General features: G+C 45.9%; 1 protein-coding gene across 10 annotated transcripts in view; it reads left to right on the plus strand.

Annotated features, from left to right (window-relative positions):
- Positions 1 to 25,955, plus strand: part of GRAP2 (GRB2 related adaptor protein 2) — a 105,835-nt gene that overhangs the window by 66,040 nt on the left and 13,840 nt on the right. For 8 of the 10 annotated variants that reach the window (XM_029079175.2, XM_029079176.1, XM_029079177.1 and 5 more), the window contains 2 exons: positions 15,442 to 15,533; positions 23,695 to 23,786. In XM_029079175.2, coding sequence (XP_028935008.1) covers positions 15,456 to 15,533; positions 23,695 to 23,786 — 170 coding nt within the window. In that variant the 5' untranslated portion in view covers positions 15,442 to 15,455. Of the gene's footprint in view, positions 1 to 15,072; positions 15,165 to 15,191; positions 15,285 to 15,441; positions 15,534 to 23,694; positions 23,787 to 25,955 lie in introns of those variants that run through there. The other 2 variants (XM_029079181.2, XM_029079180.2) reach the window with 2 other exon arrangements.

The raw sequence follows: 25,955 nt of genomic DNA on the forward strand, positions 1-25,955 counted from the left end.
TGTTGTTACTGGTATTTGTTAAGTGCTTACTATGTGCCAGGCACTGTATTAAGCGCTGGGGTAGGTACAAGGTAATCAGGTTGGACACAGTCCAAGCCCCACATGGGGCTCATAGTATAAATCCCCCATTTGACAGATGAGGGAACTGAGACACAGAGAAGTGAAGTGATTTGCCCAAGATCACAAAGCAGACAAGAGGCAGAACTGAGATTGGAACCTTCTCACTTCCAGGCCAATGCTCCCTCCACTAGGCCACATTGCTTCTCTAGGCCACAGGTGAGGGGGGTGGGGAGGCAAGTCCCCCTTCTCCCCTTTCTACCCAAGATAAGAAATTCACCCCTCCATCTGATACTTGCTCTTCCCCATCAGCTGCTGTAGTTACTTGGAAAAAAAAAAATCAATAGAAATTTACTGTATTGTTTCCATGCCTCCTCTGCCAATATTTTTTCTTACAAGGCCACCATTGATTCTTGGGAATTTACTTACAGCAGGGAAAAGAGAGCAAGCCAAGTAGATAATGGCCCAAGAAAGCATCAGTACTTTGGAATGTAACTGATAATAATGATTATTGTTATTGTGGTATTTGTTAAGCATTTACTAGATGCCAAGTATTGTTCTAAGCACGGGGGTAGATGCAAGAAAATCGGGTTGGACTCAGTCTCTGTCCCTCATGGGAGCTCACAGTTCTCCCTCTCTGCCCTAACCCCCACTCCCTCCCCCGCTTCCTCTCCTTCCTGCTCCATGCTGATGGAAAAATTGTATTGAAGGGGAGAATGAACCTCAAAATCCAGGCCAAGTCCAGGAAGGAGGCAAAAAGACCTAGTCCATTTCCTTAGCACAGAGTCACGTAAGCAATGGGAGTCAGAAAACCAGAGGCTGTGAAGCATTCCTTTCTTTTTAGCATGCTCAAGGTTGGTGGAAGATGCTGATGAAAGGTAAAGAAGCCAAAGAGGAGTAGAAACATTAAAGGCAGTTGAGTAAACAGCGTCAGTTCAAGAATCTGCACAGAGCTCTTGGAGAAAATCTAAATAGAGTAAATACGGAGAAAAGCTCAAAAAGGCAGGAATGAAAGATATATCAGTAAAGAGAGTTAATGATAGAATAAAGGGAAGGGCCGGCATTAAATAAAACTTTATATGTGGAGCACCTCTGAATTCTGTGACAAATGTTGACAGACAAAGTGTTTATGGAGATTTTTAATGCCATTTTGGAGAAAAGGGAATAACAGAGTCTCTGACAGAGGGCCTATAGACTGTTCTGACTAAAAGGCAGTGATGACAATTGAAGGAGAATCAGTCAGTGGTATTTACTGAGCACTTACTGTGCACAGAGCACTGTGCTTGGGAGAGAACAAAATAATAGACTTGGCGAACACATTCATTCAATTGTATTTATTGAGCAATTACTGTATGCAGAGTACTGTACTAAGCGCTTGGGAGAGCACCATATAATAATAAACAGGCACATTCCCTGCACGCAACCATCTTACAGTCTAGAGCATTTCCTGCCCCATGGTGCTTGAAGTCTAGAGGGGGAGACAGACTTTAAAAGAAATTTTAGTTATGGACGTAAGTGCTGTGGGGCTGAGGATGGAGCAAATATTAAATGCTTAAAGGGTTCAGAGTGCTCTGCACATAGTAAGCGCTCAATAAATACTATTTTAAAAAAAGAAGGGGGAGTGATTAGAGGAAATGAGGAATTAATCAGGGAAGGTCTCTTGAACTTGAAGTCATGCAAATGTTAAGGAAAACCCCAAGAATCAGAGATCCTAGCTATTATTAGATTTAGCTAACAAAATATTTGTATTTGTGAGCAGGGAAGGAGAGGTTAGCAGTCGGGCCTAGATTAAGGCGAGATGTTCGGTAGGCGAAGACACAACTATTTGTTTAAAGCAAACCACATATAGGGGTCACCATCTTATTTATGAGACATGAAAAGATTATACAAAAATGTGGCTAGCACTCTGATAGCAAATAGATTAGCAATTTTGGGTAACCTTTGCTAACAGTAATATTTGTATCCCAGGATGCCAGCTTGCCAGGTTTTACCCTGAATCTTCAGGATTGTTGTGTTCCCTCCTGAAATGATATGCAAAGCTCTTGGAGCGCCTCAAAAGAAATGAGCTGACCAGTGACAAAATATTAATCCTCTAAGATTTAAATGAAGCCAGTGAAGGTAAAGAATAGCGGGGGTAGGGAGGACTCGGAGGAAGTGGGATCAAATGTTAACTTTTTTCCTACATAAATAGACGGTTTCCCTGCCTTCCTTTGCTCCAAAGAGCAAGGTCATCACCACGGTTGCCTTCATGGAAAGATGCCCTCTGACAGTTTCCATCACCCAAAAACCTTATTCAGGAAGCAGAAGGAGCTCATTAAAATGAGAGAAAAGTAAAACTGAGATGAATGAATTCTCACTTATTTCACAATGGCAGAGAAGGACCTGCGGCCCTGCAACATGGCTGAATGAGGAGAGAAGGGATTCTGAGAAAATATTCAGTTGTGCAAAGTCTGGAAGCAGCGTGGTCTAGTAGATAAAGCACGGTCCTGGGAGGCAGAGGACCTCCTCTACCACCTGCCTGCTCTGTGACCTTGGGCAAGTCATTCAACTTCTCTGGGCCTCATTTTCCTCAACTGTAAAATGGGGATTTGATATCTGTTCTCCCTCTTACTTAGACAGTGAGCCCCATGGGGAACTGGGACTGTGTGCTATCTGATTAACTTGTATCTACCCCAGCACTTAGAACAGTGCTTTACACATAGTAAGCTCTAAAACAAATTCCATTTAAAAAGTCTGGCTATAAATTGTTGAAAAATCACAGCAATTACAGTCTTTCCAAACCTTAAACCAAAACAGGGAGATGATATTTATTTAAGAGAGGAGGCTCAGGGTGAAGGGTATTAACCCTACTGGGAGGAGGTATTGAGGATTGAAATAGCACAAGATATCACAGGGCAGAACTGACAGGCATTGGCAGAGCTTGGTGGAGAGCTCTAGGCTGGGCCATAAAAAGGTGACTGCGGATCAGTTCCGATATCCTTTCGCCGAGCTGGAAGAGAAAGCTCAGGCACACACCCCCAAACCTACCCCACCCTTCCGGCTGCCTTGTGCTGTTGTCCTTAATTCTTCATCGAAGATTAACTACAGTTAGTGACTCGTCACTCCGGACATTCCAGCTGGCTGTGCTCAGATGAAGTAGAGTCCCGAGAGAGGATGAATTGCTGGGTGTCAAACATCCCAGAGCACAGGACGGGAATAGATGGGAGGCCAGGGAAGACTGGACAGCTTTATTCATAATTCTCTGTTTCTTGGGGTCTTCTGGATTGGCACTGCCAGTCTAGATTGCTTTCTACGGCTTTACCCTCACCCTCGGTCTGAAGTACTAGTGCCCCTCCCCCGGGGACAGAGAGAAAAACAAATGGTGGAGGAAAAAATGGGGTAAAATAAGAATAGTGTTGATGCACTATAGATTATTATATATTATAAATTATTTATATTACGTATATCTTCTCTTAATCAAGTAAATGTCTCCCTCTAGACTGTAAGCTCTTTTTGGGTAGGGAATGTGTCTGTTAATTCTGTTAGACTCTCCCAAGCACTAATAATAATAATGATGGTATTTGTTAAGCACTATGTGCCAAGCACTGTTCAAAGCACTGAGGTGGATATGAGGTAAGCAAGTTGCCCCATGTGGGGCTTACAGTCTTCATCCCCACTCGACAGATGAGGGAACTGAGTCCCAGAGAAGTGAAGTGACTTGCCCAAGGCCACATAGAAGACAAGTGGCAGAGACGGAATTAGAACCCACGTCCTCCTACACCCGAGCCTTGGTTCCTGCCACCAGGCCATGCTGCTTCACTAAGTACAGTGCTCTGCACATAGTAAATGCTCCATAAATACCACTGATTGATTGACTGATGCCAAGACAGAGTGTCTCTGATGGACAGTGCTGGCCACCTCGCCACCTCAGTTGTAGCTAAGATAGAAATATCTAAATCCTAAGGGAAAGTCTGCTCTCTATCCAAATGATGCTAGGTCCCCTGCTTAAGGACCAGGAAAGGCATGGGTTGTGTCTGAATCCATCCCGATTCGGGGCAGAGCTAGTTCAGATCCCAAGGGGTCTCTGCTCATAGCCTGGGACATCCCCAAACAATGAGCTGGGAAAGGCCTGCACCCCATGGCTCTAAGGAAGAAGCCAGGACCAATCCTGTCTCCCTAGAGTCCTCAGCCCTGGGGAGCTGCTGGGGCCAACTCAAATGGTCAGGAGTGACTGCCTTCCGGGGAAAACCCTCGGAGGAGTCTAGACCCTAACCAGTCCCAATCCAAGCCCAGGAGATTTGGGCAGGAGAGGGCTGGTCCTAAATCCTTAGGAAGACAAACCATGGAAAAACAGCACGTTGTTGTGGATAGAGCATGGTCCTAGGAGTCAGGTCATGGGTTCTAATCCCGGCTCAGCCACTTGTCACCTGTGTGGCCTTGGGCAGGCACCTCACTTCTCTGGGGTTCAATTACCTTAACTGTAAAGTGGAGATTGAGACTGTGAGCCCCACATGTGTCCAATTTGCCTATATCCACCCCAGCGCTAGTACAGTGCCTGTAATATAGTAAGCACTTAACAAATGTCATCGTTATTATTATTCCTTCCAACGCTTTCCTATCTCCTCCCTCTCCCTCCTTTCCTTTCTCTCCTCCTATTTCCCTTCCTTCTCCCCTCCCCCCATCCTCTCCCACTAAGCCCACGGTCCAATGAGTCCAGACGCTCCGTCTGAATCACTGTTCTTGTATTCCTTCCCAGCACTTACTTCGGGGCTTGTCACACTGTAGAGATTTAATAACCATCACCACTACCATTCCTCCCCCCCCCCCCCCCCCCCCCCCGCCTCCCAGATCAGAAGACTTGTTGGGCACAAAACCTTGCAGGATCCCATTGATCCTTTAGCAACTGCCTAGCTGAGTACACTTCAAGGTCAAGTCCCAAGGAGAAGTAAAAACCCTGCTCAGGCAGTGGAGTTAAGATGTCTAACCTGCTCCGCGAGGGTAACGTTAACCAGTCAGAGGGGAAGCCACCGTGCCCCGGGAAGACGGCTGAACTCCCGGAGCTGAGGTTAAAGTGCTCCTCCGCGGGACCAGACATATCCAGGGAGTTGCTCGTTTTTATTTCCCCGGTGGAACTTTTGGAGTTTCTGCCCAAGAGCCCCCATAATGAATCGTTTGGCCCATCGCTCTGCTTTCACCCCAGAAAGTTGATTTACCTCTTTAAAATCACCAGGAAAGGAGACTCGGCAACAGTTCTAAAATCTCCCTCCTGCAGGAAAGGCACCTGCACTGGCAAATTCTAGAGTCGCGCCAACAGGGAGGCTTTTCCCTAAAGCAGACGATTTTAGGCTAGATCTGAGGGTGGATACAACAGCTCGTAGCGTCGTAGCGGTTTCCTCAACGGGGAGTTTGTTAGAAGCAGTAACTGCAGCCAGGAAGTTCATAGCTCATGTAGTTTTGTGTTCTATTCCGTGTCTCGGATCACTTGCAAAGTGTGAAATTTTATGTTCCTTAAAAACTGTAGTATGTGTAGAGAGTTCAGGCGAAACCCGGCTGAGAAGGAGCCTTATCACCTGAAATGGCCAGATAAAATTCTGAGTCCATCATTGCCCTCTGTCGGATGAAATAAATCAGACTTATTCATCTAGATATTAGTTCCACTCTCATCGGCCGAATTTGTGGATTTCTGGGCTCTTTTAGGCATTAAATGGACTGGCAACGTAGATGAGGCTTGGGGAGCACTGCTGCCCTCTTTTGGGTAGAACACAACAGACTAGCTTCTCTTCTATTTACAGAAAAATATTCTTTTACAGAGACCTCCTCTTCTTCGAGCTTTCAAAGCTATCTTCCTCCCCAAAGCCCTTTGAGCCATCCTTAACATCAGTGGGGAGACACCTGAATTTTTTTTTTCAAAAACGGTTACTTATTAGCTCTATTCCTGATCGTAAGACAAGCCTTAATGGGAGAACAAATTTGAGGGAGAAAATTGTTTAGGAGCAATTTTGATCTGCCCCAACTCTGCAAGGGAAGAAACTCTCCCGGGGCTGTCTCCTAGGGGGGTGGGGTTGGGGGGCAATTGGTGACCTCACGCCAACTAATGGGTGGGATTCAACAAAGGTACCGCCATCCTGAAGGACATCAATCGATCACTGATATTTTATTCATTCAGTCAGTCGTATTTATTAAGCACTTACTGTGTGCAGAGCACTGTACTAAGCGCTTGGGAGAATACAGTAAAGCAGAGTTGGTAGGCAAATCAACCTAGAGTTGGAAGGCAGTGAGCTTACAGTCTAGATGGGGAGAGGGAGACTTCAGGAAAGGAGCAGGGGCAGTGTGGCTCAATGGCTAGTGCCCCGGCGCGAGAGTCAGAAGGACGTGGGTTCTAATCCCAGCTCTGCCACTTGTCTCTTGGGTGACCTTGGACAAGTCACTTTACTTCTCGGTGCTTGAGCTGCCTCATCTGTAAAGTGAGGATTAAGACCGTGAGCCCCATGTGGGACATGAACTGTGTCCAACCTGTTTAGACTGTATCTACTCCAGCACTCAGTACAGTGTCTGGTGCTTAACAAATGTCTTAAAAAAGGGGGTGCCTGACTCAAGTCTCCTTGCCGCCCTGCACTGCTGCTTTTCTCCAGAGACCCATCAGCCTGGAAGGAAGGGACCACGGACACAAGGCCCATGGCTGTGCAGAGCCCCGTTGGAAGGGGCAGGGAGATGCCAGCAGCGTGTCAGTCTGGTAAAGGGAGAATGGGTATTCGTTAAGCACTTACTGAGTAATAATAATAATCGTGGTATTTGTTAACTGCTTACTATAGGTCAGGGACTGTGCTAAGCGCTGGGGTAGATAGAAGGTAATCGGGTTAGACACAGTCCCTGTCCCACATAGGGCTCACGGTCTTAATCCCCATTTTCCAGATGAGGGAAAGGAGGCACCGAGAATTTAAGTGACTTGCCCAAGGTCACATAGCCGACAAGTGGCGGAGCGGAATTAGAACCCAGGTCCTTCTGACTCCCAGACCAGTCCTCTCTCCATTAGTCCATGCTACTTCATTAATTAATGATGGCATTTGTTAAGCGCTTACTATGTTCAAAGCACTGTTCTCAGCGCTGGAGAGGATACAAGGTGATCAGGTTGTCCCACGTGGGGCTGACAGTCTTAATCCCCATTTTACAGATGAGGTAACTGAGGCACAGAGAAGTTAAGTGACTTGCCCAAAGTCACACAGCTGACAAGCGGCTGGGCCTGGATTTGAACCCACAACTTCTGACTCCCAAGCCTGTGGTCTTTCCACTGAGCCATGCTGCTTCATTGTACTCGTAGTACTTGTACTCTCCCAAGTGCTTAGTAAAGTGCTCTGCACATAGTTAGAGCTCAATAAGCACCACAGATTGATTGATTATATCTCCAAGCACACCAGGAATCCTAATCTTGGCAAGTTGGCATAGCAGAAAGAGAGAAAATCCACATCAGTGAACTAAGAGCAGCTGTCGTACGGTGTTCTGCACAGTGTGGGCACTCAATAGTGGGGCACTCAATATGGCGATGGTGTATGCAGTTCTAGGCCTCAGAAAGGCAAGCACAAAGAAGTAATCAGGGCCTTGTTTACTCAAGCTGGCCCTGGCGGTTTTCAGCCCTACAGAGTTCAACTGGGACAGTAAGTATTAGTTGCCAAACCCCCCGTTGTGAGCTTGCTAACAAGTCAGGTTGCAGAATTCATAAACTTTTTCCAAGCTCGAGTAGGGTTTGCGGGGAGCAGACACACCGACTGACTCCTTGGCTAATGAATTTTCTGTCACAGCATTGTTCAGCCAGGCTCTTGCAAATAGCTTCTGTGATTGTGCTAAAAGCTGGAATCGCTCTCAAAAGGTGAATGAATCCTTCATTACCTTGAAAAATCCCACCAACACATTTCATGCATAGTGAGAATTACAGTAATTTGTGGGAAAACCTTTGGTGGCAGATTGGTTCAGAAGAATATGCAACAAGTCACGAACGTGAAAATAATATATTCTTCCTGCCTGCTGTGAGTCTCTTTCAGTCTTGCCGTATAACCCGGGGGGGGGGGGGGGGGGGGGGGGCGGGCAAATGAGTGCTGGAATGGAGACCTTCGTAAAGCAGGAAATGGTGCTAAGGGCTCAGCCTAGAGCTTTGCCCCGTGAGGTGGTCCCTCATCTGTAAAACGGAGAATGAGATTGTGTCCAACCGGACTACCTTGTATCTATTCCAGGGCTTAGAACAGTGCCTGGCACATAGTAAGCGCTTAACAAATACCGTTGAAAAAAATGTTACATTCAATGTTAATGCCTGGTAGCCCCTCTCTGAGAGGCATCATTTTGGTGTAGCCGTGATCCCTGCGTGTGCTGGCTTTAATGCTTCCAGCTTCTCTGGGGCAAACAGGCTTAAAACATTACAAATGGAAGCAGGGATAAGGGACATTCTTTACCCCAGGATCAGGATGTAGAGAGGTGCAAATTCTTACAGAGGAGCAGCTCAGAACGCAAGCAGAGAAATCAAAGAGATGAGGTGGGAAGCAGAGGTGAGAGAGTGAGCCAGGCCAGAGTTCACAGGTAGGATTACTGACAAATGGAACGGGAAGAACTGATAGGGGAAAGGCTGTCAGGGAAGACATTATTTAGCCCAAACCTGACATGCTCTCCAAAGTACTGTGGAGAGTAGGCTCAGTCAATTCCAGATCCAACCCTTGGCAGGGAAAAGCACCCAGAATGTGTCTGTTAGGTTTTTTGAAGAGGTGTCTGTCTCTCCAGCTCTCCCTGAGGTCAGAAACATTGAAATTGAAAACAGACAAGAGACTACACTAAATGCTTTCTGAACATTGCTCCTTTTCTTCAGGGCTGGCCGCCGGCAGAGGGATGGCGGGAGTTGGTTGTCTGTTTCTTGTCCCCAGCACATGTCTACGGCACAGTAACTGTGTTTAAAAAAATAAGTCCCCATTTTATCTCTCTCCCCTCCCCACCATCTTCTTCCTCACCTTTTTCGTTCACACCCTTGCTAAGTGAAGCCCTGAGAGCTTTCAATTCGCAAAGGAAATGAAGCAGCGTGGCCTAGTGGATAGATCCCCAGGCTTGGAAATCAGAAGGACCTGAGATCTAACGTCCTTTCTGCCACTTGTCTGCTGTGTGATCTTGGGCAAGTTACTTAACTTCTCTGTGCCTCAATTACCTCATCTGTAAAATAGAGATCATGACTGTGAGCTCCACGTGAGACGAAGACTGTGTCCATCCTGATTATCTTATATCTAACCTGGCGCTTAGTTCGGAGCCTGGCACAGTGTAAGCGCTTAACAAATACCATCGAAAAGAAACAACAACAACAACAACGAAGAAAGGAACGATCAAAAAAAAGTCTTTTAATTTTTTGAACGGAGTCACAAGACGTTCCCAGATCATCCACCTCACATCTTACCAGTCATGTGGCTCAGAAACCTTCTGCTTCAGACTGCCTGCCTCAGTGGAGTCGCTTAAAACCCGCCTGGCCTAAATACTGCACTTAAGCCCACGCTGAGCTGCCTGCAGTGTGGAAACAATCCTCTGCTTGCTCAGGGTTGTGTTTGAAGTGCGCTTTATCTGTACTTTCTGCCTCTAATTTATGTAATTTTCTATTAGACTAAGTAGTCTATCTCTTCCCTTCCTTCTGTTGAGAGAAATTTGCATGGAAATAGGATCTTTGTTTTCAGAGTATTTCTCAGGGTGGATAATAGCTACCCATTTGAAGGCACCAAACAGGTTGGTGATCTAAGGAATGATTAACACCACCCAGTATGGCCCGCGATAGATCGATCAATCAGTGGGTTTTACTGAGCGTCTACTGAGTACAGAAATTTGTAGTAAGCCCTTGGGAGAGGACAGTAGACTTAATAAACAGGATCCCTGCCCTCAAGGAGCTGACATTCCACCAGGGAAGATAGACGCCAAAGTAAATTATGTTCTCCCTCCTCAAATCTGACAATTATTCTCCCCCTCTTCAAAGCCTTATTGAAGGCACATCTCCTCCAAGAGGGCTTCCCAGACTAAGGTCGCCCTGACTTGCTCCCTTTGTTCTTCCCCTCCTCCCAGCGCCACAGCACTTATGTACTGATCTGTCATTTATTTATTTGTAATGATGTCTCTCTCCCCACCCTTTAGACTGTAAGCTGGTTGTGGGCAGAGAAAGCATCTGTTGATTGTTGCATTGTACTCTCCTAAGTGCTTAGTACAGTGCTCTACACAGAGTAAATGCTCGATAAATGCGATGGAACAGATGAACGAATGAAATTACCAAGAGGCAGTGGGGCCTCTTGGAAAGAGCGCAGAACTAGAAGTCAGGAGGCTCAGGTTCATTCATTCATTCATTCATTCATTCAGTCGTGTTTTTCGAGCGCTTACTGTGTGCAGAGCACTGTACTAAGTGCTTAGGAAGTACAATTCGGCAACAGATAGAGACAATCCCTACCCAGCAACGGGGTCACAGTCTAAAAGGGGGAGACAGACAACAAAACAAAACAAGTAGACAGGCATCAATGCCATCAAAATAGATCAATAGAATCATAGATGTATACACATTCATTAATAAAATAGAGTAATTAATAATATAAACAAATAGACACAAGTGCTGTGGGGAGGGGAAGGGGGTAGAACAGAGGGAGGGAGTCGGGGCAATGGGGAGGGGAGGAGGAGCAGAGGGAAAGGGAGGACTCAGTCTGGGAAGGTCTCCTGGAGGAGGTGAGCTCTCAGCCCCGGCTCTGCTACTTCTTTGCACAGGGGCCCCGAGCAAATTAATTCCCCTCCCTGAGCTTCAGTTTCCCTATCTGTAAAATGGGGAAAATGAAATACCTATTTCCCCCCTCTATCTTAATAGCTGTGATACTTAAGTACTTACTAAGTGACAAGCACTGTACTAAGCACTGAGGTAAATATCAGATAAATACAATATAAGCAGATCAGTATGCCTTAGACTCTGAGCTCACGTGGGACAGGAGCTGTGGCACATCTGATTATCTCGACCCCATTGCTTAGCCCGGTGCTTGGCGCATAGTAAGTTTAATAACTATCATTATTATTAGAGGAGGAAATAATCGGTTACATAAGATACTTATGTAAGTGCCACGGAGGATTGCATTTAAGTGTTTAGGTGAGGAGAAAGTACTAACCCACTGCTAATCCAAGCACTTATTATGTCCTGCCTAGACCACTGCATCAGCTTTCTTGCTGACCTCCCTGTCTCCTGTCTCTCTCCAATGCCAGTCCAGCCTCATGATCTGTTGCTTGGAGCATTTTTCTAAAAGAATGTTCAGACCACGTCTCCCATCTCCTCAAAAACCTCCAGTTGTCGCCACCTCCGCATCAAACAAAAATTCCTTCCCGTTGACTTTGAAGCACTCAATCAGCCGGCCCGCTCCTATATTACTGCTGTGTTTGCCTTCTACAACCCAGCCCACATGTTTTGCTCTTCCATCGCCAACTTACTCACTGTACCTCAATTTCAGCTCTCGCCCACATCCTCCCTCTGACCTGGAAGTCCCTCCCCATCTGCGTATGACAGACCACCACTCTCCTCACCTCCAAAGCCTTATGAAAGTCACATCTCTTCCAGGACACCTTCCCCGATTAAGCCCTCTTCCCTCCTACTCCCTCTCCCTTCTGTGTCACCTGTGCACTTGGATCTGCACCCTTTAAGTACTTGATAGTCACCCTCTCCTAAGCCCCACCGCACTTATGTACATATCCATATTTTATTTATTTACATTAATGTCTGTCTTCCCCTCCAGACTGTAAGCGCCTTGTGGGCGGGGAATGTATCTACAAACTCTGTTGTGTCATACTCCTCCCAAGCACTTAGAACACAGTAGATGCTCAATAAATACCCTTGATTGATTGGAAAGAATTTGAAACGAATCATGGAAGGCCTCCTGGAGTGAGAAACAATCCTCTTCTTGCTTAGTATTTGCTCATGGTAAACTAAACTAGACTAGACTGAGACTAGAACCTCAGAAAGGAGGAGTAGCCCATTTCACGCGGTGGGGCTGGGGCCCCGAGCTGTACCATCTTCACACACAGTACTGGTCAGCGCTTTGGCAATGGAATCCAACTTCTCATTGTAAGAACAGCAAAAACTAAAGGAGGTGGTATGTGAAATTTGTATACTTCTTATTCAGAAAGATGACAATAGGGGCAGATCTCTAACTAAGTCATGGATCCAAAGTGATATTTATCTTTGCCTCAGAGAGTTGGGTTAGGATCAGTATTACATCCTTTGGGATCAGGTATCGCACATCCCTAAATGCCATCTTCTGGAAAAGCAAACTATCCATCGTTCCTTTTGAGTCCATCAGTTAACTTTATCCCATTCTCATCTTAGCTGTTTATGATCCCTCGCTCACTGTTCTCCTGGCTTGGGAAATCCTCCCCTTCCCCAAATCCACCCCACCCCTCTTGAGCAGGGAATTTGCCTGTTATATTGTTATATCGTACTCTCCCAAGAGTTTAGTACAGTGCTCTGTACACAGTAAGTGCTCAGTAAGTACCATTGAACGATTCCCCACTCTCAGAGTCCTCCTAAAATCCTATCCTCTCCAACAGGCCTTACCTAATTAATTCCCAACACCCACAGTCATAAAACATTCAATTATTTATCGAGTCCGCTCTGTAAATATTTTTGGGTCCATCTCCTCCATTGGATCGTTAGCTCTTTATGGGCAGAGAATGTGTTTTGTGCTTCTGTTGTACTTTTCCAAGTGCATCATTCATTCATTCATTCAATCGTATTTATTGAGTGCTTACTGTGTGCAGAGCACTGTACTAAGTGCTTGGAAAGTACAATTTGGCAATGGATAGAGACAATCCCTATCCAACACTGGGTTCACAGTCTAGAAATACGTTAATAGTCTTTGTTAGAAACTTATTATGGGAGCAGCACTGTACTAAATACCATCATTATTATTATTACTAAGCCCTGGGGGAGATATCAGATAATCAGGCTCGACACAGTCCTTGCCCCACATGGGGTTCGCAAGCTAAGAGGGAGGGAGAACAGGGAGAACATCCCCATTTTACAGGTAAGGAAATTGCGGCCCACAGAAGTGAAGTGATTTGCCCAAGGTCACCTAGCAGGCCACGGGAGGAACCAGAATTAGAAACCAGACTCCCAGGCCCATGCTCTTTCCACTGGGGTATTTCACTCATAGGGTGCTCAATAAATATTGTTACTACTACTGCTGCTGACAGAAAAAATATCCACATTATCCCTGCAGCTCCTCCTCATCTGGAGTCACATACTTTCTACTCTTTCCCCATCTCCTACTGTAGATTGGAAGACTTTAAGAAGGAAAATTAGGATACGAAACATCCTGTTTTAACACCAGCCTGATTCTAGCTTACTAGCAATTAAGAGTTTGATATCACATAATGAAGTGACTGATTGAGTCTCAGACCAATTCCCAGCAGCATAAGGTTAATGTCTGCCAAATTACAGCTTGCAACACTGTACTCATCTTGACAGTCAGTCCTAACCCAGAGGACAAGTATTTAATGGGTCATAGAGACTAAACTCGGCCCTGTAATAAGATGACTCTGTAGAAGAGCTGAGAATGAAAGGACTCTATGATCCTTTCGGCCAGGTTGGACAAGTAATAATTCCTTGCATTTAAAAAATCAGCTTTCAAAAGAAAAAGTTCATGGAGGATCTCAGTTTAACCACATGTCACCCCTGTGAAATAGGGGGTGAGTTTTATTATTTCCATTGTGGGGCTGAAATCTCATTTCTAAACGACCTCGTTTCGGTCTGAAATAATTCCTAAGCAACCTCAGTTCTGTCAGGAAGACTTCAAGATGAAGAACCTGCACCATGGAGTTGATGAGAAGCAGTGAGCCTAATGGAAAGAGCACTGAGCTGGGAGCCAGAGGACCGGGGTTGTAATCTTAGCTCCGCCATTTGTCTGCTGTGTGATCTTGGGCAAGTCACTTAACTTCTCTATGCCTCTGTTCCCTCATCTGCAAAATGGGAATTCAATACCTGTTCTCTCTCCTCCTTAAAATGTGAGCCCCATGTGGGACCTGATTATCCTGCATCTACCCCAGTACTCTGTACAGTACTTGGCACATAGTCAGCGCTTAACAAGTACCACAGTTAATGATTGGCTCAGAGCCATTTGCACACACACTCTCATCTCGACAATCCTGTGCCCACAGCCCTCTAGACTGTAAACTCATTATGGGCAGGGAACGAGTCTGCTAATTCTGTTGCAGTTTACTCTCCCAAGAGCTTCATACAGTGCTCTGCACACGGTAAGTGCTCAGAAAATACAGTTGGCTGACTGACCGACCAGAAGGCTGGTGCCAGGGGACCCACTTCCGAACCCACTGCTGTCTTCAACACACATGTGGCCAGATACTAAGCTTCCCGGGGTCATTCAATGACACAGTTCTCAATTAGTTGGGTCAGTCGGTCCATTGTATTGCACCATACTAAGTGCTTGGGAAAGTACAGTATAACAGTATAGCAGACACATTCCCTGCCCAAGACGAGCTTACAGTCTAGAGAGGGAGACATTACAGAGGGAAAATTACAGATATGTACGTAATGGCTGTGGGACTGGATGTGGGGGTGAATAAAGGGAACAAATCGAGATGGTGTAGAAGGGAGTGGGAGAAGGGGAAAAGAGGTCTTAGTCAGGTAAGGTCTCTTGGAGATGTGCCTTCTACAGGGCTTTGAAGGTGGGGAGAGTGATTGTCCGTAGAATATGACGAGGGAGGCATTCCAGGCGAGAGGCAGGACATGGACGAGTGTTCGGTGGTGAGATAGACGAATCCAGAGCTCTATCCACTTCTCCGAGTAGGGCCTTGGGGGAGCCTGGTTCTATCCTTTTAAAAGAATCGGGGGTAGAGGAAAAAAAATTCTTATGCTTAATTTATACCACATCATGAGATATGGTTGCAAAGGAAAGAGGCAGGGTGTACAGTAAAGTCTTGTCAATGAGTAACAGCTGCTTCTGTCTTAAGTGAGAAGAGATAGCCACATCTCTTACCCATATCTACAGGAAACAGAGATCACTAGAATTGGATGACAGACAGGGGCAGGAGACCGAAGTTAAAATGAGATAAAGGCAAAGAAGAAAATAGAACGCTGAAGCGTTGGCGTGAGTCCTCGAAAACCTTCTGCACTTCCTACCATCCGCAGCTGGAGATTAGGGGAATTCCCTAAATGCAGGGCACAGTATCCCAATGATTCCAATATCCTAACCGAGAGTCATCACCAGGTGACGTTGCTGTCTCTGCACTTAAGCCACTAGAACTAGTGTCGGTAGTGCGGTTTGCTCTGGTCTGGTTTGGTTTGGTTTGAGGGCACCTATCCCTGTCATCCAGGAAAACAAAACAAAAAACCAAAAAGCAATGACAGGATCTCTTCTCTTCCAGCTTCACCTTTCGATATGGAAGCCACGGCCAAGTTTGATTTCAACGCCTCTGGGGAGGATGAGCTGAGCTTTCGAGCTGGGGATATTCTGAAGGTAAGAGGGGCAAAGCCTGTCTGTATTGATACGGGGCAGTTCTGGTAAAGAATCGATATGAGACTGTGGCTTACTGGAATCTTCTTGAGAAGGAATTTGGGGAGCTATTTTATTCTCCTGAGCAAGTTAAACATAACGGCAGTTGCAAGTTTAGGAAGGAAGCAGTTAGGATGTGCTAGGAAGTGCCTATTTTTTTTAGCACATTTTCATTTTTTCGGTTTCTCTTTGTCCATAGACCTTTAAGTCGGTATTTTGTTGCGCAGTTATTAAGGCTTTGATGGGTATTTGAAGGGGTTTTTCAATGGTATTTGTTAAGCGCTTACTATATGTCAAGCACTGTTCTAAGCGCTGGGATAGGTATAACTTAATCTGGCCAGATACAGTCCTTGTCCCACCCATGGGGCTTACAGTCAAGTTTCACTGGTCTTCCAGATTCCCTCTGGCTGTGGGTTTCTCACATAGCCCTATCTACATGCAGCCCAAATTACGAGCCCTGCCAATAATAATAATTATTATTATTATATTATTGTTATGGTATTTGTCTAGTGCTTATTATGGGACAGGCACCATACTAAGTGCCTGGGTGGATACAAGCGAATTGGGTTGGACACAGTCTCTTGTTCCACCAGGTTCCCAGTCTCAATCCCCATTCTGCAGATGAGGTAACTGAGGCACAGAGAAGTGAAGTGACTTGCCCAAGATCACAGAGCAGACAAAGGGCCGAGCCAAGTTTAGAACCCATGACCTTCAAACTTCCAGGCCCATGATCTGTCCACTATGTCATGCTATTTCCCATCCAAGGCTTCCCTTTTGGAGACCATTCACAACTACCAGTTATGCTTGGGTCCCTCTGTTTTGCTTCCGAGAACTCCCTGCTGTCCAGCCCACATCCCCATCCGACAATCAATCCTCCTCCATTCTTTTTTTTTTTAATGGTATTTGTTAAGCGCTCATTATGAGTCAAATACTGTTCTAAGCTCTGGGGTAGATACGAATTCATTAGGTTGGACACAGTCTTCGACCTGCATGGAGCTCACAGTCTATTTCCACTTTCAGTCCCAAAGCTCAGGAGCACTTCCCTACTTTGTCACCTGCATACGTGAGTCCTCACATTCTCAGCACTTAGAAATCCACCCATTCTCTACCCACTCAATGCTTACATACATATCTTTATGCTCCATTGCTTCCCCTGCAGGTCTCTTCGTCCAGATTGTAAACTCCTCGATCACATCTACTTACTCAGTTGAGCCTTCCAAGTGTGTAGTTCAGTGCTCTGCTCAGAGCAAATTCACAATAAATATCCTTGATTGATGGATTGAGCACCCTTCTGATAAAGGAACCACATCCTCACCAACTTAAATTGGTCAAAGAGGAAAATCAGTCAATCATTCATTCAATTTTATTTATTAAGCATTTACTGCGTGCACAACATTATACTAAGCAATTGGGAGAGTACAATACAACGGAACTAGCAGAAACATTCCCCTGCCATAATGAGTTTGCAGTCTAGAGACGAGTTTACAGTCTAGAGATGAGATTATAGTCTAGAGAAAATAATTGTAAGACCCAAGCCAAATCATTTCTCTCTGGCCAAGTCTGCCTGAGGTAAAGCAAACATCAATTTGCCAAATAACTTCAGCCACAGGTTTCAAAATGGCTCAACTCCGAAAAGCCTGAAATATATAGTCTGTCAACCAGGCAGTCACCCTAACAGAGGTTTCCTGGGCATGCTCGGAGACCAAAAATTCAGGTTAAGCAGCTGCAAAACTATTTCCTTTGTATGAAGTACTACCTGCAAGCATTAAGTGTACCCTTGCAGACTTGGGTTAAAAACGGAAATATAGTTAAAAAAAGTATATGCCCCATATCTAGATTCAGGCTACAGAAGAGTTCATTTTAGATTGCCAAAACCCAACCCCAATTTCTGCCATCACTCATCTTAACTTTGAAGCTTATAATGAAGCAGTGCTGATCTTGTCAAATACAGGAAAAATTTAGACCGTGTTTTTGGGCACCCCTTCAGGAAGGGCCCATGCAGCTGCAAGTTGGTTTATGCTGTGACAAGTCACTTTTCTGTGGACCGGTGGAACCTGAGAGTTTAGCCCTCCTGTCCATCCCTACTACCGAAGAGATCCCGGACCCCATATTTAAACCTCTCTCTGGTCATTAGGCAATGCTTACATCTTCCGTAGTGTGGACCCTAATTATCTGAGCTTGCTCATTTGGACTCCACCATCCAGAAACCCTGCCTTAACCACCCTGTCCCTGATGCAGGGAATGTGTCTGCCTATTTTTATATTGGACTCTCCCAAGTGGACTGCAGTGCTCTGTAGACAGGAAGTGCTCAGTAAATTATTATTATTATTATTAAATACGATTTAAATGCATGAATGAATGCCACGTCACCCAACCAAGTGAAACCGCCCAAGAGCTTTTAACTGTCAAATTCATTTACATTCTCAGCTCTGTCATCAGTTATGGACTGCCAGATTCATTTCTTTGACTTTTGCCTATTCAACTAAAATACATTTTTCTTTAAAAGTGTGGTGAATATCTCAAAACACCTCCAGATCACTTTAAAGGGTTTGAGGGTGGGGGCATTAACACCCCGCAAATGATTTGGATTAGTACCAGTCCTCTACTAAGAATGAAGGACAATTCCCCCCCCCCCCCAACCTTCAAGAGCCTCCTTCCCTCCAGACATGCAAGTGCATCACAAGCAAACAAAGTCCTGAACTGCAAGTCAGTTTGCTCCATTCGCTTCCACACACTTTTACTGGGTGGGACATGTGAGGAGAATGGATGATAATAAGATACCCAAACAGCAGCTGAACGGTGAGCTGGTACTGGGCGATGGGGGAAAATAAGGGGGAATGTTTTATGGATGCAATAAAGCAAAGCCTCCGCCAGCACTGCATCTCAGCTGAAAGCAGAGACAACTGCAGCAAATATACCAGCCCGGCCCCCTGAAAGAATAGAACGCTGCTTTTCAATACTGACTTCACATGGATTGTGAGACAGAGACAAAAGCGAAAACAACACCAGGCACCCTCAGCAACAAAGACACTAGCATGACAAAAGCCAGTCTTTGTGCCTGTACCATGCGGTCGAGACTGTGGGCCCCTTAATGGCCTTTTCAGCCACAGACATACTCATAGCTGCACTCCTCTGCCATATGGTCTCCTTTAAGTATGAAGGGCAGTTACGTATACAGGTTCCTCTAACCTCCTTCTCCCTTTTGAACCAGAGCTTTCAGAATACGCTTCTTCACCTAGTCCATCCCTCACCAAAAGACGTATTTGGAGCAGCAAGGCGTGATAGATAGACCATGGGCCTATCCCCGTTTAGACCGTGAGCCCGTTGCTGGGCAGGTATTCTATCTGTTGCCGAATCGTACATTCCGACCGCTTAGTACAGTGCTCTGCACATAGTAAGCGCTTAATAAATACGATTGAATGAATGAATCAATCAGTGGACCTGGGAGTCAGAAGGTCATGGCTTTGCCGCTTGTCTGCTGTGTGGCCTTGGGAAAGTCATTTCACTTCTCTGTGCCTCAGTTACCTCATCTGTAAAATGGGGACGAAGATTGGGAGCCCTATGTGGGACAGGGATTATGTCCATCCCAATTTGATTGTATTCATCCCAACGCTTAGTACCCGGCACATAGTAAGTGCTTTAAAAATGCCATTATTATTATTATTCTCTGTGGCTCAGTTACCTCATCTGTGAAATGGATCTTGAGACTGGGAGTCCCATGTGGGACATGGACTGTGTCCAACCTGATTAACTTGAATCTTCCCCAGCGCTTCGTACAGTGACCGGCACATGAAAAGCACTTAGCAAATCCCATTTAAAAAAATGGAGATTTAAACCAACTCCCTCCTACTTAGACTGTGAGCCCCATGTTGGACAGGGACTGTGTCCAATCTGATAAACTTGTATCCACCCCAACACATAGGTCAGGGCTTGACACATAGTAAGCGCTTGACAAATACCATAAAACAAATGACCTCCAATCTGTTGGCCTGCAATTCCCTGCCACGTACCTCCACCCATCCACCTTCTGGCTGTTGGATGTCCGATTTTGGGTCCTCCCAACCGTTCACCTCTCAGCTAACCGATTCCTTAGCCCAGCAAATCATGCACCTGGAGTTAGGCGGCTCGGTAAGAGCTGAGGATCAGAGAACTCAAGTATGTAACTTCCCTCCCAGATCTTGTGCGACATGCTGGGGTTGATCTGATAGGGAAGGAGATAAGGGAAACTGTAGTGATGTAGAGATTAGATGAACAGGAAGCATGAGGCCCTGAGCCAACAGAGGCAGGAGGAAACCACCTCCCCCCACCTAGCCCCTTGTGCGGAAAACAAGAGAAAGAGAAAACCTGCCTTCTGCACATGAAGAGCCTGCAAATGTACCTCTTCAGAACCACAACCTCGAGCAGATCAGGCACCAGGTGTGGTGGGAGGTGGGGGGAGGGAGCAGTTGCTATGTGGAGACCATGATCTTGCAGTATTTAACTAGTCAATAGAATGAAGAGGAGAGGGGAAGCAAGTTGAATCTCATTTGGGTTTTCCAGAACCTTCCCAGAAGCCCTTCCAAAAGCAAGATGTTATCCCATATGGGGGATCACGCTGCTCTTTCGTTTTCCACTATCTTTTTATTCCCCACAAAAGAGAGGGATACATTTGGGCCACAGTGGCTAAAACTGCAGCAGATTTCAAGGTAGAGCGATCGGGTTGAAGAAGCGGTGCCATTTTCTAAGTTGCTTCCTTCCCATTGTAACTTTTTTGTGCGTCTGCCACATCCAGGTGGTAGGGAGAGAATTCTTCAGTCCAAGGAAAGAGGGTAGGAATACAAGAATATAGCACTTTTGGCTATATACTCCACCTCAGCACTTGGTTATATCAGCATCAAAGGTATTTATTGAGCTCTTACTATATGCAGCACACTACACTAAGCTCTGGAAAGAATACAATACAACCGAGTTGGTGGACACATTCCCTACCTGCAGTGAGCTTGCAGTCTAGAGGGAACTTTCATATGAGCATATGATTATATTCCGTTATTCATAATTTTCATCCTGACTTGTGTTTCTCTGCATTCATATTCTTGTTCTTCCTCTTCCTCCCATTATTTGAAAAGAATTTGTCTGCCTATAAGATTGAAAACCTCTAGAGGACCAAGACTTTGTCTTGCTTCTGGTGGACTTCCCGAGTGCTTAGGGCATTGCTCTTTACACACAATATGGTCCACTGATTGACGAGACAAAATCCCTTAAGTGACTGCAAGCTATTTTCCCTAGTCCTTTTTTAAGGTCAATAGTAATGCCGTCCCATTCATCCAGGCCTCAGATCTGTCCCCTCCTGGGGATATTTGATAGTTGCCCTCCTAGGCCTTCATCTTGATGCTTATAGGTGAATCAAGTAAATTCCCTAACTATTCCCTCTGCAGCCCTAGCATTACCTCTAGGAAGCCCTCGGGTACCTTCTGCCCAGGAAGTATCCTAATCCTTCATTCAGTCTTATTTAATTGAGCGCTTACTGTATGCAGAGCACTGTACTAAGTGCTTGAGAAAGTGCAATACAACAATAAACAGTGGCATTCCCTGCCCACAAGGAGCTCAAAGTCAATATAAATAAATAAAATTACAGATAGGTATATAAGTGCTTTGGGGCTGGGAGAGGGGAAGAGCAAAGGGATAAATAAAATGACAGATATGTACGTACCTGTGGGGCTGGGAAGGGGGAAAACAAAGGGAACAAGTCAGGGTGATGCAGAAGGGAGCGGGAGATGATGAAGTGGGGCTTAGTCTGAGAAGCCCTCTTGGAGAAGATGTGCCTTCAATAAGGCTTTGAAGTGAGAGAGAGTGGTTGTCGGTCAGATTAGAGGAGGGAGGGTGTTCCAGGCCAAAGGCCGGACGTGGGCTAAGGGTCGGCTGCGAGAGAGGCGAGATCGAGAGCGAGGCACAGTGAGAAGCAGCGTGGCGCAGTGGAAAGAGCACGGGCTTTGGAGTCAGGGCTCATGAGTTCAAATCCCAGCTCTGCCACTTGTCAGCTGTGTGACTGTGGGCAAGTCACTTAACTTCTCTGTGCCTCAGTTCCCTCATCTGTAAAATGGGGATTAAGACTGTGAGCCCCACGTGGGACAACCTGATTCCCCTGTGTCTACCCCAGCGCTTAGAACAGTGCTCTGCACATAGTAAGAGCTTAACAAATAAAAAAAAAATTAAAAAAATAAAAAAAAAAAGGTTAGCGCTAGAGGAGCGAAATGTGCCGGCTGGGTCTTAGAAGGAGAGAAACGAGGTGACGGAGTGCTCTAAAGCCAATGGAGAGGCGTTTTTGTTTGATACAAAGGTGGGTGGGCGACACATGGGGTTTTCTGAGGAGCGGGGTGAAGCGTCCAGCACGTTTCTATTGAAAAATGATCCGGGCAGCAGAGTGACGTATGGACTGTGGTGGGGAGAGGCAGGAGGCTGGCTGGTCAGCAAGGAGATTGATGCAATAATCCAGACGAGTTTAACGTGGTAACAGTATGGATGGAAAGGAAAGGGTGGATTTTAGCAGTGTTGTGAAGGTGGGACCGACAGGATTTGGTGACGGATTGAATATGCAGGTTGAATGACAGAGAGGAGTCAAGGATAACGCCAAGGTTATGGGCTTGCGAGACAGGAAGGATCCTTCTTAACTCTATTGGTATTCTCTACCCGCACGACTTCCTGGGTTAACAATTTCCATATGCTTTTCCACCCACTGCTCCCAGAACCCCCAATCTGCCCCCTGGTGCCATCCCACAGTAGTTATAGATATTTTATGAAGATAATTTTTTTTATAGGAATCTACTTTTGACCCGACTCTGCAGGGGACAAACCAAATGTGAAGCCCCAACTTAATGATAGCAGGGATGGCACCATTCAGCAGCAGTTTAGAAGTCCCGAATCACTGGCCCCAGAAATCCTCATGTCAGCCCCTCCGTTTCCGGTTTTTCTGCCCTTCCAGCCTTTGTCCTGCCACCCCGAGGTAGCCGTGGGAATCCACGTTGGCCTTGGCATCGCAGCGTCGCAAAGGCATCGCTTGGCACAGAGAAGCAGCATGGCGGAGTGAATAGAACACGGGCCTGGGAGTCAGAAGGTCATGGGTTCTAATCCCCGCTCCGCCACCTGTCTGCTGTGTGACCCTGGGCAAGTCGCTTCACTTCTCTGTGCCTCAGTTCCCTCATCTGTAAAATGGGAATTGACACTGTGAGCCCCTTGTGGGACAGGGACTGTGCCCAACCCAATTGGCTTGATCCACCTCAGCGCTTAGTAAAGTGCCTAGCACATAGTAAGTGCTGAACAAATACCACAATTATTATTATAATCGTGCTTGTGGGGCAGTGCTGAGCAGTGGGGCAGATTCTCTGACTATGCAAGAGGCGGGACCTATGAAGATGGCATTCGCTGGAAAAAATACGCTGTCCGTAAAAACTCGGCCTAATACCTTCCAGCCCTTCCACGCGAAAACACTGGTATCAAATTATCCTCCTGCTAAATGGCTAACGAGTCAGATAGCGTTCGTGCCGTTAAAGATGCAGACAGATATCCTGAATAATTTTTTTTCAATCTGCTGTTACGTTTGCCACCAGACAGGCACTGCCAGAAACATACTAAAGCACATAAACAATCAACATTCAACACAATGCAGGATTTTATTTTCGCAATCTCCGGGGATTTCAAATGTACGACACATTTTCATTTCCTTGTTAAATTCAACATTAAACTCAAAGTCAACACATGCTGTACACACACACACACACAAGCACACACACACATACCCTGCAATCTTTAGAGAATTTCTCTGCCATTTTAATTGAGTTAGAGCTGCATTGTTCCATCATGGTGAAACATCAGGACAAAGTTGCAGGACAAACTTCTGTTGGCAAAATATCTCTTTAAGATCAGAGATCAATCTAATTAGTAGCAATCCCTCAATCTTACCAGCTTTCCTCATCAGCCTATCTGCACCCAGCTGGCCAGGAGGGAAGCAGAGAGAGTAGACTCCGACAGGCATGAAAGCCAACTCTTGTCTCCCAACTTACATCTTTTAGCTAATGTTTTTTCAACATTTCTCTCTGGCTTTAGTGGGTCTTGCTTATGAGTCCTTAGTCATGCACTTTCTTCTGTGCAGATTCTAAGCTCTCAAGAAGAGTGGTTCAAAGCTGAGCTGAAGAGTCACGAAGGTTATGTCCCCAAGAACTTCATAGACATCCACATCCCTGGGTAAGTACCACAAGACTTCACTTTGGGGGCCCTTGGAGTCTCAGTTGGTCCACATATTCTGTTGGAAATGGCCGCTGGGGTTGACAGGATACTTAGTTCTTCCGAAATGTGTGTATTCACTACACTCTTAGGGAATCTGGGGGCAAGTTTCCCAACCACGTGCAACCCTCTGGCTCGAACTAGATGTGACGTCAAATGAAATGCTTGTGTGCACGTTTTCTAAAACGCGAGTCTTCCTTAATGCGGAATTGTCAGGAATGTAACTCCCTCATTAGAGAGCTGAGTGGATTTGGAAATATTCCCAGTTTGGCCCTGCAAGATGCATAATTGTAATCATACTTTTGATTTGTATAGGATTTCTAAATATGACAGCCCTTCTAAATATGACAGCCCTTTCACAGAGAAGCAGTGTGGTCTAGTGGGTAGAGCCTGGGCCTAGCAGTCAGAAGAATCTGGGTTCCAATCCTGGCTCCACCACTTGTCTGCTGTGTGACCTTGGTCAAGTCATGTAACTTTTCTCCGCTTCAGTTACCTCAGCTGTAAAATGGAGATTAAGACTTTGCATCTCATGTGGGACATGGACTGTTTGCAACCTGATTAGCTTGCATCCACCCCAGATCTTAGTACGGTGCCTGGCGCATAGTTAGCACTTAATAAACACCATAAACATGTCATATTTTATTCTCGTAGCATCTCTGTAAGGTAGGGGGAGGCAGGTATTATCCTTGTTTTACAGATGAGGAAATTGAGGCACAGAGGGGTAAAGTGATTTGCCTAAAGTCACACAGCAAGCCAGTGGCAGAACTGAAACTAGAGGCCAGATCTCCCAACTTCCGAACTCGTACTCTTCCCATCAATGCGACCCCTGATTCCTTCTAGCCCAAACTCTTCTAATTCTCTCCCTCTTGCCCTGTGTCACTCCCTTCCCACCTCCCCACACATCTGTGAATGTCATTTATTCCTCCAAATGGCACTGCTGCGTACTGAGGAGAATTATGTAGATTTCCAAATAGCCCCAGAGAAGACTGTCTATGTCTTGCAATGGTAAAGATGGAGAAACCAAAGGGGAAAGGAAGGGAAATTTCCCTCAGAAGGTGGAGGGTGGTGGGGAGGGGATAAGGGGGATAAGTAATATCTTGATTTGGGCATGATTTGCTATCCATTCCATCCAGTAAGAGAGAAGCATAATTCTGCATGTCTCACTGTGTACCTGTTTGTAGCCAAGCCAAGACTTTAAGTGCACAGAACTGCTCATCCACCTTCCCATCCTCTCCACTCTTCCTTTCCCTCTGGAGCGTTGGAATGGGACAGCAGATAGGTGAGCATTCCGCTGGGCCGGTTACCCGGAAGGCTGTCTCCTGGCCAGGCAGAAGCTGCTCAAAACTCCTCCTCTCAGTCTGCCACGGGCCTCCTTCTTTGTGACAGATGTCCAGCAGCACGCTTACCATTGTGGGAGGTGATTCTGAGCATTTCCCAGGAGGAAGAGCTGAGGATAGCGATCAAAATTTAGTGATACAGCCTAGGGTTCCCCTAGTACCCAACGGGATCTCAGCTGAAGTCATCAGACCCATTTCAGGAGGGGGGGCTATAAGAGGGGATCAGAGGGGTGTGGAAATTGACCTCCAACTCCCAGCCCCAGCCTTGGGTAACAGTTTCCACAACATCCACAGTTCACCCAGCACCAGGCCAAGAGCCCTTGTGGTAGTAACAATCATAATAATAATAATAATACTTGTTAAGTGCTTACTCTGTGCCAAGCACTGTTCTAAATGCTGGACTAGATACAAGGTAATCAGGCTGCCCTTCCTGGGGATTTGTGATTGGGTATAGATTTGCAATCCAGGTCCCTGGCAGTTCAGGGAGTGGAATTTTGGGGAGCCATCTGAAAAGTGCCTCAAGGTTGCTCATTTGGAAGCCCATTATAATATACAGCATACAGTGCAAATCACTTGAGATCGGTAACCATTATCTCCACGGCCACTTCTCTGTGCTTCAGTTCCCTCATCTATAAATTGGGGATTAAGACTGTGAGCCCCATGTGGGACAGGGACTGCGTCCAACCTGAGTCAGTAGACATATAAAATCTAATCCTGACTCTGCCACTTGCCTGCTGTCAGACCTTGGCCAAGTCACTTAGCTTCTTTGTGCTTCAGCTTCCTCATCTATAAA

This window comes from Ornithorhynchus anatinus, chromosome 14, assembly GCF_004115215.2.
Source record: "Ornithorhynchus anatinus isolate Pmale09 chromosome 14, mOrnAna1.pri.v4, whole genome shotgun sequence".
Taxonomy (NCBI): domain Eukaryota; kingdom Metazoa; phylum Chordata; class Mammalia; order Monotremata; family Ornithorhynchidae; genus Ornithorhynchus; species Ornithorhynchus anatinus.